This window comes from Suillus subaureus (genome assembly GCF_016647635.1).
Source record: "Suillus subaureus strain MN1 chromosome Unknown BJ212scaffold_18, whole genome shotgun sequence".
Classification (NCBI taxonomy): Eukaryota; Fungi; Basidiomycota; class Agaricomycetes; order Boletales; family Suillaceae; genus Suillus; species Suillus subaureus.
In genome coordinates, this window is record NW_024538574.1 from 726,101 (window position 1) to 741,969 (window position 15,869).

At 49.0% G+C, this 15,869-nt stretch overlaps 7 protein-coding genes and 1 non-coding gene across 8 annotated transcripts; 4 read left to right on the top strand and 4 right to left on the bottom strand.

The window, feature by feature from the left end:
• The first annotated feature begins 1,195 nt into the window (after positions 1-1,195).
• BJ212DRAFT_1358528 (uncharacterized protein) lies at positions 1,196-2,828 on the top strand. Its single transcript, XM_041335817.1, has 2 exons — positions 1,196-1,876; positions 1,908-2,828. The coding sequence occupies exons 1-2, from the start codon at positions 1,477-1,479 to the stop codon at positions 2,396-2,398; spliced, it is 891 nt and encodes a 296-aa protein (XP_041192693.1). The 5' UTR covers positions 1,196-1,476; the 3' UTR covers positions 2,399-2,828.
• On the top strand, positions 2,398-2,775 carry BJ212DRAFT_1272951 (uncharacterized protein; the record flags this gene model as incomplete). Its single annotated transcript, XM_041331056.1, has 1 exon — positions 2,398-2,775. One exon carries the CDS (start codon positions 2,398-2,400, stop codon positions 2,773-2,775), a length of 378 nt encoding a protein of 125 aa, XP_041192694.1.
• Positions 2,829-2,908: 80 nt separating the features above from the next.
• Positions 2,909-5,044, top strand: BJ212DRAFT_1568943 (Oxoglutarate and iron-dependent oxygenase degradation C-term-domain-containing protein; the record flags this gene model as incomplete). The annotated part of the gene is made up of 4 exons (XM_041342016.1): positions 2,909-3,307; positions 3,358-3,927; positions 3,982-4,677; positions 4,730-5,044. Exons 1-4 carry the CDS (start codon positions 3,014-3,016, stop codon positions 5,042-5,044), a joined length of 1,875 nt encoding a protein of 624 aa, XP_041192695.1. The 5' UTR covers positions 2,909-3,013.
• BJ212DRAFT_1358532 (uncharacterized protein) lies at positions 4,964-6,714 on the bottom strand. Its single transcript, XM_041335818.1, has 5 exons — positions 6,207-6,714; positions 6,145-6,154; positions 6,056-6,098; positions 5,638-5,992; positions 4,964-5,587 (listed from the first exon to the last, which is right to left on the bottom strand). The coding sequence occupies exons 1-5, from the start codon at positions 6,623-6,625 to the stop codon at positions 5,158-5,160; spliced, it is 1,257 nt and encodes a 418-aa protein (XP_041192696.1). The 5' UTR covers positions 6,626-6,714; the 3' UTR covers positions 4,964-5,157.
• Positions 6,715-6,734: 20 nt separating this feature from the next.
• Positions 6,735-10,017, bottom strand: BJ212DRAFT_1358556 (uncharacterized protein). The gene is made up of 21 exons (XM_041335819.1): positions 9,719-10,017; positions 9,554-9,666; positions 9,451-9,505; positions 9,211-9,395; positions 9,079-9,157; positions 8,919-9,030; positions 8,823-8,866; positions 8,683-8,770; positions 8,569-8,635; positions 8,474-8,521; positions 8,415-8,422; positions 8,305-8,357; positions 8,118-8,253; positions 7,979-8,068; positions 7,857-7,931; positions 7,649-7,801; positions 7,472-7,597; positions 7,310-7,424; positions 7,132-7,254; positions 7,033-7,084; positions 6,735-6,983 (listed from the first exon to the last, which is right to left on the bottom strand). Exons 1-21 carry the CDS (start codon positions 9,976-9,978, stop codon positions 6,896-6,898), a joined length of 2,070 nt encoding a protein of 689 aa, XP_041192697.1. The 5' UTR covers positions 9,979-10,017; the 3' UTR covers positions 6,735-6,895.
• A 1,083-nt stretch (positions 10,018-11,100) lies between these two features.
• Positions 11,101-13,584, bottom strand: BJ212DRAFT_1447356 (uncharacterized protein; the record flags this gene model as incomplete). Its single annotated transcript, XM_041338389.1, has 3 exons — positions 11,101-12,522; positions 12,636-13,240; positions 13,299-13,584. The coding sequence occupies 3 exons, from the start codon at positions 13,582-13,584 to the stop codon at positions 11,101-11,103; spliced, it is 2,313 nt and encodes a 770-aa protein (XP_041192698.1).
• A 314-nt stretch (positions 13,585-13,898) lies between these two features.
• BJ212DRAFT_t68 lies at positions 13,899-13,977 on the top strand. Its single transcript has one exon. It is a non-coding gene; the product is annotated as a tRNA-Arg (tRNA).
• Positions 13,978-14,161: 184 nt separating this feature from the next.
• On the bottom strand, positions 14,162-15,732 carry BJ212DRAFT_1358571 (WD40-repeat-containing domain protein). The gene is made up of 5 exons (XM_041335820.1): positions 15,454-15,732; positions 15,329-15,401; positions 14,552-15,276; positions 14,446-14,503; positions 14,162-14,398 (listed from the first exon to the last, which is right to left on the bottom strand). Exons 1-5 carry the CDS (start codon positions 15,646-15,648, stop codon positions 14,340-14,342), a joined length of 1,110 nt encoding a protein of 369 aa, XP_041192699.1. The 5' UTR covers positions 15,649-15,732; the 3' UTR covers positions 14,162-14,339.
• Between the last annotated feature and the right edge of the window lie 137 nt (positions 15,733-15,869).

Below are 15,869 nucleotides of genomic sequence, written 5' to 3' on the forward strand. Positions count from 1 at the left end.
TGAACCACCTTCAAGATCAGCGTTCTGGACGGTAGGGGTTTGGTGGCGGGAACGCTTGAAGGGTTTCTACACAATATCAGCTATATGATTCCAGCTCCCGCAGCATTGAGGTCGACATACAGCAACTTTTTTAGTCACATTCTTCTTAAATTTCCGGAGGGCCTGACAGAATCCGCTACGGGGCTGACTCTGGATGAAGGATGCGTCAGAAGCAGCGACAATGTTATTAGCGCTCGTCGACAGTACTTTCATGAGGGCACATACCGAGCTCTCGCCAGCAGTTGCTTCTCTGGATCTAGAGGCCTTTCGAGGAGGTTTCATCCTGTGATGTCTGCTCATTGCGAACAGTCAAAGATCGAGATCAACCTGAGGGGAAAATGGATGCAAGAATTAGAGGGAGGAGATAGAACCATTTAACAAGCGCCCAAATACCCTTGATCACAGGCGGGCGCCGCCAAGTCTCAAGGCAGCGCTAATCATTCAGTCACGTTCAAGTTATAATTGAACTCTGCAGGAACATGGATCATGAAACTTTGACATCGTTCATCATAGGCGCGGGTAAATTGCTTAAGAGATACATACATATGTGCGGGCACAACGAAAGCCATCCCAATCGTCAGGCCGAACTTGTACTTAGGGAAAGCGGGAGTAATCAGCGCTCAGCTTCGGTTAAGCATCCGATACTTAGTATTTGGGTCAAACCTCGACCACTGCTTGATAGGGATTTATTTCGTAGCACTTTTCTGCTGTTCTTACGGTCTGGGGCTACCTCTAGTAGACTGGCTCCACCGTTAATTCCTGGTGTAGCCAAGGGTCCATCTCCGAGTCATCCGGGGTTCCGTGCATTCCCAAAATGGGAGAAGCAGGATTTTGAGGCCGAGGCGATGGCGAAGCTCAGGGAGCAGAAGAAAGGAGATACCCCACAATCAAAGGCCGACCGGCCACTGTGCGCCTGATCTAGGCCCTACAGCTCTTGCTATACCCATCATTACATTCACCCTGCCACCTCCTGCTGCATCCACATCTGGCGGTATCAGGAGACAAAGCCAATACCTCAACGCGCACGGGAGCCTCAAAGTTCACTGCTCCTGCAAGTCTTACGCCTGGGGCCTCAGCTCCAGCTGCCAATAAACCCAGCCTATTCTCTAGAACCTCGTCTACTCCACAGAGTCCACAAGCAGCCCCTGCAGTGCCGGCGTCTTTATTTGGCCTGCCCACGACACAACCACCTACCACCACCACCGCACCCTCCATACCCAACTTTTTCGCCAAGCCAGCTGCATCATCGACACCTGCAACCTCACTGTGCAGTTCCTTCATTTTCGTTTGGTTCCATGCCTGCACAACTGCTGTTTGCTGCACCTGCTTCCGCATCCACCAATCATTTTCTGTGCCGCAGCATCAAGCACGGAAACCGGCAAACCGTTATCGTCTGGTAAGCTTCCGGTGCTCCATGATCACACTGTCTCAAACGGCATGCAGGGGCTAAATGGTCGCATTTGGATCTCTCATTGGCAGAGCATCGAAAAGTACCGTACGAGAGTTCGGGCCCTTGGCGTGGGGCGGAGTGTCATGCGTATAGATGGCCTCCCTCTAGATCTGGAACTCGTGGATACGCCCTGCGGTCGTCCCTGGCCTTTCCTACTCCTTCGCATTGAAAAACTGTTCTGGTTGGACAGTAGTTATGAATACAGTCACCTCCTTTCCAAACTTCTCAGCCCTACCTTAACTGAGCTTCATGTATACGCGATGGATAATTTGTTTATGTATTCGGTTTTGCCAAACCTGGGAGTTACATGTCCCCTCATGAAATCCTTTTCCACCACTGGCTTTGATCCAGCCACATCCGTCCCAGTTTCAACAGCAGTTGTATGTGGTTGGCTACAGCTCAAGGACCCTTAGCACAGAAGCCGTTGATGGACCCGCCTTGCTCCACCTCTCCACTCTTCCATCCCTCGAACACTTGCAACTCTCATTTCTATCACTGAATAGGGGTTCCTTCAAATACAGCCCGACCACATTCTCAAACCCTCTTCACCATCTTACAATCCACGCGCAGGGTTCCGAGCCATGCGTGCCCTTCCTTGAAGCAACGTGGATATCCGCGAGAAGTGTACACATCTCTCTCGGGAACATCCCACGATCTTCCAGTAATGAAACCTTTCTTTTACTCCTTGCCTCTCGTGTAACAGCACAACAAGTGCAAGCTCTCTCACTCGATTCGACTTCTGATTGGCTGCTTACAATCACTGAAATCATGCCTCTGTTCTCATTTTGCACATTGCAAGAACTCACGCTACCATCAACCTCTGGCAACCTTACTATAAACAACCAAGACCTCATCAGAGCCGCGAAATCGTGGCCCAAGTACGCCTGGGCGATGAGGGCATGTGGATAATGCCAGCGCGTCCTCAAATCACCCTGGATGGGTTGGCCAGTCTGCTCTTGCATTGCCCAGATTTGTGCACTCTTGGCATCGGCATGGACGCCGCCTCATACAGTGCTGTGACGCCCATGGTACCAGGGGATGGTGTAATCAATACCAAGATCACCACGCTCTCTGTCGGGGCATCGCTAATCGAAAATCCGTTGGCTGTCGCCGCATTCCCCTCCTCCGTCTTACCAAACTTGAAGAACATTCTGCCCAAGTTCGACACTGGCTTTGTGCCCAATCAAACGAAAAGGCGACACACGAAGTGGGCGAGAGCTGCAACGTATCTGCAAGATGTGGACATGATCAGGAAGCAAGAGAGGGCCAGATTGGGGGTCTACTAGGGTCATGTAGCGCAGAGTTTGTATTGAGGGGAGAATCATTCGAAGTCGTAGAGAATAGTGGTTCCTAGCGATTACATTATGTAAATGCGATAAATATATCGATGGTTTTAGCGCTATGTCATGATGTAGACTGATGTAGATCCAAATTTCAAATTTACACCAGGTCATCCGACCGACCAACTAGCTAGGGAACCCTCGAGGCGGAGTCGCCTCCTCACCAAACTTTCAAAAGAAGATAATGGCCCATGTTCGCGAGCGGTCTCCTTCGCCTGAGTTTTCTTCGGATTCGCTTCTCAAGCGATTAAAAACGACCCATTCCTCGTCGACATCGACCGTGGACTACGAGTTGCGCTTCTATCCCGGTCTCTTTGGGCCAGAAAATGTGCAGAAACTGCATCAGGCTTACGCTAGCAGTGAACCGTTCAAATATGCGATTATCGAAAAGCTTTTCCAGGACGATCTTCTCAAGAACGTAAAGGACGAATGTATCAAGGAACTGAGCTTCACTGAGAAGGAGACAGACATATATAAGGTGAGCCTCGATCCTAACAGACTATCTGTTATCCGACATCTTTTTCCTAGGTCAACCAAACCGGGGACCTTGCATCACTCTCGTACCTATCTGAAGCTCAACTTGCACTCTTTCCAAACCTCCTTACTCTCCGCGATGCACTCTATTCATCAGAATTCCGCAAGTTCATCCAGTCTATCACTGGGTGTGGACCGCTCTCCGGAACGAAACAGGACATGTCTGTCAACTCGTACACGCAGGGTTGTCATCTGCTTAACCACGACGATGTGATTGGAACCAGGCGCGTATCGTATATCCTCTATATGCCACTTCCATACGGCCAGGAATGGCAAAAAGAATGGGGAGGTGCGTTAGAGTTGTATCCTGTTCAACCTGGCGTCGACGGGATCCCTGAGCCTGAAGCTGCGCCATGCAAAGCCATCCCTCCAAGCTGGAATCAATTCATTTTCTTCGAAGTGCAACCAGGCAAAAGTTTCCATTCTGTAGAAGAAGTGGTAGTAGGAGGAGATGGCAGGGCAAGACTTAGCATAAGTGGCTGGTTTCATGCAGCACAAGAGGGCGAGGAGGGATATCAAGCTGGTCAGGCAGTTCCTGAGCTCAAAAGCTCACGAGAACAGTTGGTATGTCTTGGAAGATGTATTGTTTGTGCATCCGTCTCATCGGGCCTACTACAGACATCTAGCTCTACCACTTTTGTTGCATACTCCGACTTAGAGCCACCCCATCCAGATGGACCGCTCCGACGAGAATATATCTCCTACCTCGCAAAATTCCTTAACCCAGTTTACCTTCAAACACGCACGATGAAGGCATTGATGGCACGTTTCGTCGTGGAATCGAATATTGAACTTCACCATTTCCTTTCCGCGTCTCTCATATCGAAACTTGAACCTGACCTGCGTAGGGCAGATCAAGCTGATGGCCTTGATGGTGAGACTCGCCAGGGGAGGATACCACCACACACTGCTGGCGTCTCTGGTGCATGGTCTGCGCGGGGTCCACCACACAAATGGCGTTACTGTACGCTCCAAAAAACAACGGAGTCCCAACGTGAATCAGACGCAATCCTTCGTCAGTTGCAAGACGAAGTTTTCCCGAGCGATGCGTTTCGCGCTTGGCTAAGCATCTTGACAAAGTTGTTGCCGCTGAGCTATTCTGTAGAAGCGAGAAGGTTTAGACCGGGCTTAGACTACACTCTCGCAACGAGTGAGGGGGACGAGTCGCGATTGGACGTAGTGTTGGGATTGACGCCACAAGTAGAAGTTGAAGAAAATGAGACACGATCAAATGGCAAGTCGAAGGCGAACGAAGAGGACGAAGAGGGCGAAGAGCCGCGTGGTTGGCAAGCTGGGGAGTGGGGAGGTTGGGAGGTTGGGCCATTATCTTCCTCATTAACGTTTTGCTGACTTGTTCGTTATCAAGTGTTACATGGCACCCCATGACGAGGAAGATGATCCAGCGGTCTATCGTTCCGGGTCAAGCAAAAAACACCAAGTCAACGATGCCTCTGGCTCACAAGACCGTGATGATGATCCAGAGACCGGAGAGCAGGATGATGAGGACGAGAGCACTTTGCTAACCGTTCAGCCTAGCTTTAACACACTCCTACTCGTTCTGCGGGACGAGGGCGTTATGCGCTTCGTCAAGTATGTTTCAGCTGCTGCTGCAAGCTCTCGGTGGGATCTCTGCGCAGAATTCAACGTCGGGATGGTTCAGGATGACGAGGAATACTCATAAACTGGAAAAAATGCATTCGGTATGTCCATGTAGACAACGGAATTTTTGCGAAGCTATCTACCATTAGGGTGTACAATGCTGCGTCTCTCGCTATCCTTTGCTATCGTGATATCCTAGAACACAATTTTCTGACCCTGGCTGGGTATGATAGCAGCAGATTCACGTGGCGCCTGGGCCAGTGCGGCACCAGGTTTCGGACGTCCTCGAACCCTGTCAGTTCTTATATGTCGTGGACCCTCCTTTTGGTTCCGTCGTATTGATTCTGCGTCATCTTGTTGTGTGCTGTGTTCTTTCTCATTTTCACCACGCCTTCCCGGGCGCGATTGAGATCGTGGATGCGACTCAGCGTCGGGTTGCCGACCACCATATTTCTTTCCAGGTCCGCTTTTGTGTTCACTTTGTAATCTTGGACCACCACCTCGACGAACTGCATCAGCAGAGGCATATTCCACAACTAGATCTCGACCATTGAGACGGTGATTACGAGGATTGATCAGGGCGGCAGTTGCATATTCGGTGCTGGTAAAGTCAAGAAAGGCAAATCTGTATGTTTCCGTTGGCATTATATGCGCCTTGTACGACAAATCACTCACCCTTTACATGCACCACTATCTTCAAAAGTTCCCATGCGGATCTTTCGTAACCAAACATCTTTCGTGTCATTATTTTCCTCCCCGGCACTAGCCTCGGCGTCATTCGCTTTGACACCTTTTCCAGCCTTTTGCGAGTATCTGTGAGCCTCAAAGAGTTCACGAATCGACTCCACAGTAGTGTCAAAACCAAGATTTCCAAGGAATAATGTTTGTGCAGGAGGCTGCTTCTGTACACGCAGAATCTTCTGTTGAGTCTTCGTCAAGCCGCTCACTGATTTGCCTGCAGAAGGATCCTTAGCGTCCTCTTGTGTTCCCGCCGCTGGTGTAGTTATGGGACGGCCCGCAAAGTCATTTCCTACACATACGCGAATGTAGGCTTAGACATCAAGTGCGTAGGGTAAATAGCAAGTATACATACCATCTTTGACCAGTAAATTCCGACCGTGAAGCTCTCGTTCGGACTGGGTTATTGCTGTGACTTTGGCATCTGGCGTAGCAAAAGTCGACGTAGGCAAAGCTACCTTGTCTTCAGTCGACTACACATTTAGCAGGGAAACAACTTTGCTCACCCCATATTCTCTCCTTTCGTTCCCTTTTTAGTGGGCATGTGTATTCGCGTGATCTCCCCGACGCCATCAAAGAAATCTCGCAGTGCATCTGGCGTAGTCTTGAACCATAGATTGCCCACCCAGACCGAATTCTGACGTTTCGGCTTGCTATTGCCAGCAGGCTTCGAGTCCTTCGTAGAGACGCCAGCTGCGGAACCATCCGTCACTTTTCTCTTTTTCGCCGGCTGATCTTCAACTTTCTGATCTTTTTTCTTCTGTCTGCGTTTTTCGGCATGAGACAACACGACGCTGTCATCTGGGACTGGTGCGTTATCTGCTGTGTCTGTTTCGTGCGCTACATCATCGCATTCTTCGGTAACTCTTTTTCTCTTGACCTGTGGTGGGCTGGAAGAGTCTGATGAAGACGCTGCAGATGACATTTTGGAAGTAGACTTTGAATTTAAAAGAATGTATGATATCAGTGAATCATGTGACGATGCACGTAACAAGAACTCACGTGATTCTGAATTCATAAGATATTTGAAGTTTGAAGTTTGTGTGCATTTACTGATCGGTGACAACCACACTTGTTACATCGTTCATAGATCCAAAAAAACCGCCCTGCAATACGTCTATCTCGAGAGTCTACATATTGTCCATCCACATCCTTGCAGTTAAAGGGTATATTTAATAAACGGCTCTGGACTAGGTCACCAGTAAAGATGATATCCTGCACCTTCAACCTGTCCTTGTGTTTTCGCAGCAGTCTTCAAATGACACAGAGATAGAGGTTGTTTACTATGATGCTTGATCAATCAGAAATCTCGTGGCAAATGAAGACAAGTACCTAGAACGCGCCAATGCCTTGGCCGTCGTGTGAATGTTCCTCATTGCCCGACCTGCCAAATATTGCGGCGACTGTCTACAAGAGGGCGAGGCTACTTACCATTGACTGCAACTCTGGACAGCTCCTCGATGTCTCGGCGAGATATCTTGTTTGCTTCCCCTGAGAGCATATTGGACCACATGGTTTGGCGGGAATCACCATCTAGTTCAGGATACTGGATGGCTGTAAGAGAGACAGGTGAGCATGGAATTGATAGATTGGCAGATAAAACCTGTACTCATAGCAAAATGCGACATGTATGCAGAACATGTAGTCCTTGCGGTAACAAATACAATGCACCGATGCTGCTCGAAGAATTCGAGAATCGTCGAGATGCGAATATGTTCCTCCATCTGGTCGCAAGTCAGGGTAGCACAAGACGAAGACAGCTAATACGCACTATTGGCTCGTGCCTCTGGGTCTGCATGAGAATCTGGATGCAAGTCAACTCATGACCGATAAAACATGCAAAATACCGTACATCCCCAGCTTCAATCAATACTATGGCGTTCCATGATCTTGCTGCCTGTGAGAATAATAAATTTGCATTAAGGTGGGCAGCAGTCGACGAACATACATCCAGACGGGATGTCAACGTGTCCACAAGTAAGGTCACGTCCAACGGAAGGGAACATGCTGCGAGGGAGTACAATGGCCGTCTAAAATGTTCTGCGATGGCTTCAACGGTTGCCGTTTTGCCGGTTCCTGATGGCCCATGGAGGAGTATAACCTGCCAACGAGAGGTGCACCGTGACATATTTGAACAAACATATAACTCGACCTACCAAGCCCGTTTGTTCTTCATCCGTCATGGCCTCCTTGCTGAAGTCGAATGCACCCACAACTCCTTCGATGACATCCTGCCGTAATGAGCAGCCCAACAAATATTTTAGTTGATTGGTCTCACCTTTGAGCTTTCGTCGAGCACAATGTGCTTCCAGGCATTTTCGTTGAATTTTATTGGCTCAACTTCATCAACATCAAATAAGCTCCACGTCTTGTAGAAGCACTATCAGAGGTACTCGAATGTCTACTTTTGTGATTACCTTGCGTTCCAGATCAAAACCTGGCATGAATCGCGGGAAAAGAGCGATATTATCTTCGGGTACGGGCAGGATGTCATCGTTGTTTCGGGCCTTACTTCTGTCTTGAAGAAGGGGGAATGGGAATGGGGAATCATCTCTGGTCGTCAATGAGATCACACGATTGGATGGCTGGCAAACAATTCCTTACGCATGGTTGTAGCCAAACGTGTTCCAGCCTAAGCGATCAATCATGATCCGTCGCTGTTGGAGACGACAGGTCAGTGGGAAACTATCCACCTATCTCATGATCGGGCGCACTCCTCTATCTAAGAGGGGTAAGGTTAATTTAATAAACCAACAGTGATTAAGGAACGCACAATGTCTGTGATGGACTCCCGCTAGTGAGACGTACTTTCTGCCGCGCTCTAGAGTCAGGGTTAACTCAGGACATTTGCGGGACATGTGCTCTTACCCATAAGTCGCTCACATATCTCGGGCGTCATCTTGCTGGTTCGGAAATCAGCCAAGATCAATGACCCCTGATTGTAATGAGTACGGAAAAAATAGAATAGTATCGGGAACAAACCTCGGCCAGTTTAACCATCCGACCTCGCTCGAGCGTAACCCACTTGGTTCCGTTCCAGTATGCACCCTCGCCGTTAAGGGTGAATGTTCTGCAGAAGGAAATAGGAAATGCTATGGCCACAAGTGACATTTACAACTTACTGGTCAAAGTCATCGTAATAGGTAGAGATTAAGCGGAATGCATCCTGCATGCATCATCTATCTGAATATCTCGCAGAGTGTTGTTGGTTCTCTCACAAAATCATTATTGTCATCGAGGTAGTAGAACTGCTGATTCTTCTGAAAGTAGAATTGCAGCAGATCGCGCGGTATGCGACCATGTACTATTGCATGTTTCAATCGTTCAGCTCTATGAGAAATCAGATACCAAGAGGTGAAAACACAGGACATATCGCACACTGGTTTGAATTCTTCTTTAAGCAAGAGGAGGAGAATGTCAAGCTGCTGGACTGCGGCTGTAAGGTACGTGCGCGCATCTGCATCATAAAAGCTATGAAGCGAGTTATCATGAGGAGTACGAGCTACACACCATCTAGATCCTTATGCACATACCCGAGCGCTTTCGCACTTCGTACGAGGCCATCTTCTGCATTTTCTTCTAGCAAAGTCATACGTGCGTCATTAGTGCGACTGTCCAATGAATCTAGCTCCAAAAGAAGCTCATCGATGTGAATTTGTGGATATTTGCTCAAGCATTCACCCCCCACAATGGAGCTGCAAAAGATAACCATTCATCATTTGATGAACTGATTGCTTAAATACGCCGTACCGTAAGCAAGCGAGTAAAACAGGACTAAAATCACTGAAAACCAGTTTTGGTTTCTCTACATACCGGTACATCAATTGCAGCTATGTAATACCTGAGGGCGCACCTTTATCTGTCTTCCGTCGAACATTTAAGTAGAAACAAGTAGGCTCTTGGGTGACCACACGGGGAGTCTGTTCGATGTATTCGTAAGATTTCCAGCAATCATGAAGCCAATCCCTAAAATTAGTCAATAAAGATCACCCGATTACGTTGACTAGAGAGTGTGAACCATTGCTGCCACCGTCGAAGGAAGCCATTCTCTTGTCTCTCAGTTATGCCGGACTTGCATTCTTCGAGCGTCACAGAACTTAACGTAGAGTTGACTTGAAGCGGTATTAGTGCTTCTTTGATTACAGGTGAAAACATGTCCACAGCAGGAGGTGAGGAAGTCGTCGACGTTTCGGGATAAGCCGACTCGGGAAGTGGTGCCGAATTGGTGGAGGGGATAGCTTGCACGAGTGGTTCCTGTATGTTAGACTTTTCGGACATGTCAAAAGTGAGGAAGTTGTTCGTGCAACAAATCAAGGGGTCAGACCAAAAGGTACTTTATACTCTCATGTCAACACCAGTGGATTTGTCACTTTGAAGTCGTCATGTGAACGGATAATTCTAGCGGGCGTTTGCTGGGAAGCATCGGCCCTCACTTGTAAGCGTATTGAACCCTGGCAATGAGGCATCTGTACAGGAATGCACTGCCAAAATTCCGTTCGAGATGTCAAAATCCTGGGGAAAGAAGATCGAAAATGGCGATACAACTTGTCCCACTTGCACCATGGGGTAGTCATAAATGTCTGTGGAGTTACGCAAAATGTTATCAAGTGTTCAGGGACCTTAACTAAGGCTCGGAGCTTACATTTTGAGCTTGATGTAACGTTGGTCTGGACAGCCTTGTTTTACGCGGGAAAGCGGAATCCGGGTGAGAAAATTGAAGCTCGTCGGTTTGGACTTGTAGTTTGAAGTCCGAGAGGCGCGGGCAGTTGGCCAACCTGTATCGCATACCATAACTTAATTTAGTTGTACTATAGTACTAGGAGCTCGATGAGAGGCTCCAAGTCGGTTCGGGTACGGTGTGCATCACGGTGCGGGATTCTCGGCCAGCGCGCTACTGACTGACCGGTAAAGTGCGTGGACCGGTATATTAATATTTGTAACACTAGCAGCATAGCGGTACCATTAAGTAGCATATGTATCGTAAAAAAAGAAAAGAGAAAGAACAATTCGGTAGGTTTGGTAATAAGCAAGCGTGTACAGTGTATGTACGTGGTGGACAAAGAAAACGCCACTCGGAAGAAAAATCGCCCGCGGAGGCTTAGCTGGACACACGTGTGGTGCCAGTAGTACCGTTCCTTTGAAGCATAGTTGCATCTAGGATTCTAAGAACTAGCCCCGCGTCAGTATCGAGTCCGAGAACATGCCAATTGTCAAAGACTAGTCAGAACATTCTGCGCAAATAGGTTGTGCAAATATCGTGTGCACGAGTACCATCGTCGAGGAATCTGGTAGCACATCAAACTAAAGCTCTAGCGTAGAGACTGATATACCATCAAGGACATATTCAACATTGATCCTGCAGTACAATATGAAACATCAGATAGTCCGTCCAAAACAACGTCACTGAATCTTCCTTCTCTGGGCTTCATCCAACACGCTCTTCGGTCCGCGCTTCGCCATCGCCCATAGAAAGACGACCACGACGATAACAAACTGAAGCCACAACCACAGCTCCAAGATGAACGACACGAACCGTCGCTGCTGGGGCTTCTTTCCTTGGCGAAGGGAGACTGGCGATGCAGAAGTTGTTCTCGATCCATCGTCTGTGAGACCGCGGGAAAGGGTATAAGTCCGATGACGGCTTATGCTATCCACAAACTCGTTTACGAGTCTTTGAGGAACTGGAGTGGAAGGACGGACGAGATCAACAGAGCTCTCCCTCCGCGGGGCAGAAAGAAGTGTCGCTTCGAAACGACCTTCAGTCCAGTGGTTTGTGCGCATGCGAATAGTGTGCGACTTGCGACGCTTCCTGTCTGCAAGTGTGTCCACGTGCACGTTGGGTGGACTATACGTCACAGACTCGGAATCATGAACACCTTGCCATGTGCCTGCTTGCAGGCTAACTTGTTCCACAAACGGGGTAGAAGATGAGGAAGGAGCTGAGATATAACTAGAAGATGGGGGAAAGGAAAGCATGTCTTTCGTGGAAGGAGTGCCGGAATCCGGAACGCCGACGGCGTTGTCAGCGGACAAAGGAGAAAGCGATGTAAGATCGATTAAACTCGGTGTGCGGAAGTGGTCATTCCCATGACAGTTGTCCCATGCAAGCCCTAGCTCATTATCTAGAGTCTGGCGGCCTGTGAATTCTGTGGTAGGCAATGCAGCAGTCAGAGGTGATGACAAGTCTAATTCTTCGGGTGTCGCAGATTCCGTGCTGGGCTGAGGAACAAAAGGAACGGCCGGTAGACCGGGAATAACCAGTGATTGTATAGACGGTGGATTACTGACATCAGATACAGTCGGGGGATCAAACAATCCAACAACAGATCGACGTGCGCGATGATGTGCAGGGAGAGGGAAGAGTTCTGGAAGTATTGCGTGCCGCATACTACTCTGTCTGTCTGGTTCGATGCCGCTATCAAAATCAACCGAGGCATCCGCGAGCATAGATTGACGAAGACTGGCAAAACGAATCGTCTCGTCTTCCTCGATGTATTCATTTTCCTCACCGACACCAAAATTCTCGATGTTGTCATCCTCAGCCAGCCAGGCAATGGCACCAACATCGCTAAGGCTCTCATAGAGGAGCTGGATACTCGCAGCATCTCTTTGAACCGATTGCAGCGATGCTGTCGTTTTCGCTTGCTGCAACGTTATTTGTGAATTAATCTGCTCAAGCTCGTGGATCTTTTGAAGGAGCTGGGACACGAGTGCATATTCGGGCGTTGCCGGGACTGGCGTCTGAGCAGGAGGAAACTGGAACTGGGGGAATGATCGAGAGAAACCGTCGTATAAAGACATCTTTCTTGATCGCTCAGAAAGCTTGCGATCCGTAGGGGCCGAACGAAAGACAGCCTCAGAAGCATGCCGACGCAGGCACTGCGATGGAAACTTGCGTTTTTCTGACTTGCCTAGCCCGGTAGATCTTTCGAGACCCCTTGAGATGCAAGAGCCCCCCCTGGCGCAAAGTCCCGTACTTCTCCGTCACTTGTATCATTCCCACTCCTACCCCGTATGGCACGGACTCGCTCCTCTCTCTCATGTCGCCTCTTTGACGCTTCCTCAGACTCGAGGCTGAGACTAACAAGTTTTGCCTTTTTCTCGAGCTCGTCACTCCTGGCACGAGTTTTATCAAGCTCCTCTCGGAGCCCTTGAATCTCTTTTTCCAAACCGCGCAATTTTCGCCGTCCCGCTTGATCAGTCTGAGCAGATTCAAATTCGAGCTTTTCTAGCTTGACAAGGAGCTCAGCGTTCTGATCGGAAAGTAGCGCAAGGTCTGCAGGGGAGACAGAGACACGTCTCTGCGACCGGCGGGAGCGAGACGCACTGGAGCTCGAGTGGGAGGAAGAAATATTGGTATAATAATGGGGGGAGTGTGGAAGAGGCGTTCCGGGAGTAGCTGGAGAGGATGCCGAGGATCCAGATGGAGAGACAGACGCTGAAGAAGTGGGAAAGCGGGCGAGAAGTGCCTTGTGCTTGTTTCGTAGCTCTAAATTATTTTCGTACAATGATTTACAAGCGGCTGTGGTAACACTGAGTTCTACACGGGGACAACGATTTCAGTCCGTTTCTCTAGAATAAAGTACCAAAGGACAAACCATTTTCTCGGTCTTTAATGAGCTCATCAGCTTTCAAGAGTAACTCAGAAAGCTCCTCGCGGGACCTCCCATTCCAAACTTGAGGATGGTTAGGGATGTCGTCCCATGCAGCGATTGCAGATGCATCGTTAAAAGACGCTCGTTTCAGGTCCGAAGAGTTTGGATCGTCGAGAAGTGATGTGGCGGCGTACGGAGGAGGTGGGGAAGTTTTGACGTGGGTAGAAATTCTCCGTACCCGACCTGGCGGTCGCGGCCGAGGAGTGGTCGTCACTGACGCAGACAGCATATGAGATAACTCAGAAGGTAGACGCAGACAACAGATATGATAGTGGTCGAACAGCCGCTGCGCGGAGGATGATGATATTTGTCAGTCAATGTTGGGGTTTAATCCACGTTAGCTGGTGCTTAGCGCTAGTGATAAAGCGAAAAGAGAAAAGGAGACTCAGTGATACGTCCTGTAGCGTTTTGTGTCCCATGCATATGAGACTTGCATGAAACAGCAGAAATTCGGCTTAAACTAAAATCATCCATTCACGTTGGGACCGCGTTATGACTATCTGCTGCCTGTCATAATCCTCATAAATGCAACGTCACCACCAAGGCCGCCTGGCGAAATGGCATCGCGTCTGACTACGACTAGGTGATCAGGAGATTGCAGGTTCGACCCCTGCGGTGGTCATTATTTTTGCAACATTTATTCCATGACTCGCAGTGGGACAAACAACTGGTTTCTTTGATCCGTGCCGCGCTGGCAAAACAGCCGGAAGGGACGACTGTCTGATTCCTGGGATTCGTGGGGACTGGCTAGCTTTAAGTTATGTCGTTTGACATGGCAACATAAGGGACTTTGAAGTCCTCACACCCACAAATACTTTTAAATTACCAACGCACGAACTCACTTTCCGAGGAATTACAGCCGCGACTAGTATTAATTCATTGCAGCATGATAAAAATGACAACACATCTCTGGCGAGTTTGAAAATAAAATATCAACATCAAAGGTGACAGCGGCGCTCCGCGTTATTTGACGCATGGCATATTTTACACACTAGGGTCCAATTCGCCCAACAGCATAGTACCGTCCTTGCTACCAGTAAGGACTGTAGATACGTCAGTAAAAACCAGTCAGGCAGAAGGGAAATCTTACTGATGGGTTCTTTCGGGTGGAAGTCTACACAAGTGACTGTGCCCCTGTGCCCCGGCAGCTAGAAAGATGGTAAGTCACACGCAAGAACCGATTGGATCACACGAACCTTGTACAACACACGTCCACTGTCGACGTCCCAAACACACACCATTCGATCCGCACCGCCAACCGCAACCCGTTGTCCCCCATCGTCCTTGCTCCATGCACCTTTCAAAAGGGTGTTCTCAAAACCGGCTGGAGCGCCTTGCAACACACGGTGTATCCTCGTTGGCGTGGGCGAAAACGGGCGTACATCATGAATAATAGTGTGAGATGAGAATGAAGGCGAGAGGAGGTAGGCACCATTGGGTGATAATGCAAGCGACGTCGGCGTGTCCGTATGACCAGTCAGGGCATAAACCTGCTCACCCTTGCGCAAGTCATATACATGAATCTCGTTGTCTAGCGCGCCAATATAGAGGTTCTGCCCATCCGCGCTCCACGCGACACTTGTCGCTGGACACCCGAGTTCAAACACTGCAACACTGTTCTTCGAACCATCTTCTCCACCCTCCCACACGCGTACCGTTCCATCGTCCGAGGCGGTGGCAATGAGCTCGATACCAGCACCGCCTGCCATAGTCCGGTCCAGCGCGTTTATAATTCCGCGATGAGCACGAATTTTTCTTGTCCGCTGGCCGGTGGTAACATCCGTGAAGGACAATATTTGGTCTGCAGATACAGTATAAAGGAGTGGTGAGAAGAGGGACCATTGAAGGTCAAGGATGGGTGCTTTATGATGGCTAGAGAGGAGGCCGTAGTTTGTATTTGGTGGATAAGTCCTCCACAAAGCTATACCTCACTCGTGAACAGTTCGCATAAAGCACTTAGAGATGTCACGTACAGACGCTTCGGTCCGCTGAGCAAGCAGCAATGTTTTGCCCGGTAGGGTCAAATCTACAGCTCAGAATTTCCGCCTTCGAACTCATTAATACACCATCCTGCGGACAAATTGTTTACAAGTCTCACCGAGTGAGACCCGCTCAAGCTAACTATAGGTGCTTCTAGGTTGCTTGTGCGCTTGACGCTTCGTATAAGACCTTTCTGTCGCTCATCGTTGCCAGATGAAATGGCAATTTGGTTTCGAGCAGGGGAGTTCGAACGCGCTCTTTTGATGAGAGTTCCTTCTGTAAATGGCGGTGGAGAGGCACCTCGTTTTGACATTGTGACCGGGTGCAGACCAAAGGATTTGGTGTGAGTTCAAGATGTAGATGACTTAGTGAATGAAGTCAAAGTCTCCGAAAAGACCGCAATAACTGAAGTGGTCACGTGATTCCTTGTTTTACGATAGTATTCGACTAGGTCATCCACATGTCAGATCTAGAGACCACTACAAAAACTTGCTAACATGGACGGCACACATTATGAATGCCCCAGGTCACCTC

Bases quoted from the DNA above. Each gene is read 5' to 3' on its own strand.
- BJ212DRAFT_1358528 (XM_041335817.1), top strand. From the start codon at position 1,477: ATGCAGGGGCTAAATGGTCGCATTTGGATCTCTCATTGGCAGAGCATC. The intron at 1,877-1,907 runs GTTGGCTACAGC...CCCTTAGCACAG, and splicing joins TTCAACAGCAGTTGTATGTG to AAGCCGTTGATGGACCCGCC.
- BJ212DRAFT_1358532 (XM_041335818.1), bottom strand. From the start codon at position 6,625: ATGTCATCTGCAGCGTCTTCATCAGACTCTTCCAGCCCACCACAGGTC. The intron at 5,993-6,055 runs GTATGTATACTT...GCGTATGTGTAG, and splicing joins GAATTTACTGGTCAAAGATG to GAAATGACTTTGCGGGCCGT. The intron at 5,588-5,637 runs GTGAGTGATTTG...GGAAACATACAG, and splicing joins GATAGTGGTGCATGTAAAGG to ATTTGCCTTTCTTGACTTTA.
- BJ212DRAFT_1358556 (XM_041335819.1), bottom strand. From the start codon at position 9,978: ATGTCCGAAAAGTCTAACATACAGGAACCACTCGTGCAAGCTATCCCC. The intron at 9,506-9,553 runs GTGCGCCCTCAG...ACCGGTATGTAG, and splicing joins TCGACGGAAGACAGATAAAG to AGAAACCAAAACTGGTTTTC. The intron at 6,984-7,032 runs GTACTTGTCTTC...CAAGCATCATAG, and splicing joins AAGGCATTGGCGCGTTCTAG to TAAACAACCTCTATCTCTGT.
- BJ212DRAFT_1358571 (XM_041335820.1), bottom strand. From the start codon at position 15,648: ATGTCAAAACGAGGTGCCTCTCCACCGCCATTTACAGAAGGAACTCTC. The intron at 14,504-14,551 runs GTTCGTGTGATC...CCATCTTTCTAG, and splicing joins GTGGACGTGTGTTGTACAAG to CTGCCGGGGCACAGGGGCAC. The intron at 14,399-14,445 runs GTAAGATTTCCC...ACGTATCTACAG, and splicing joins CCACCCGAAAGAACCCATCA to TCCTTACTGGTAGCAAGGAC.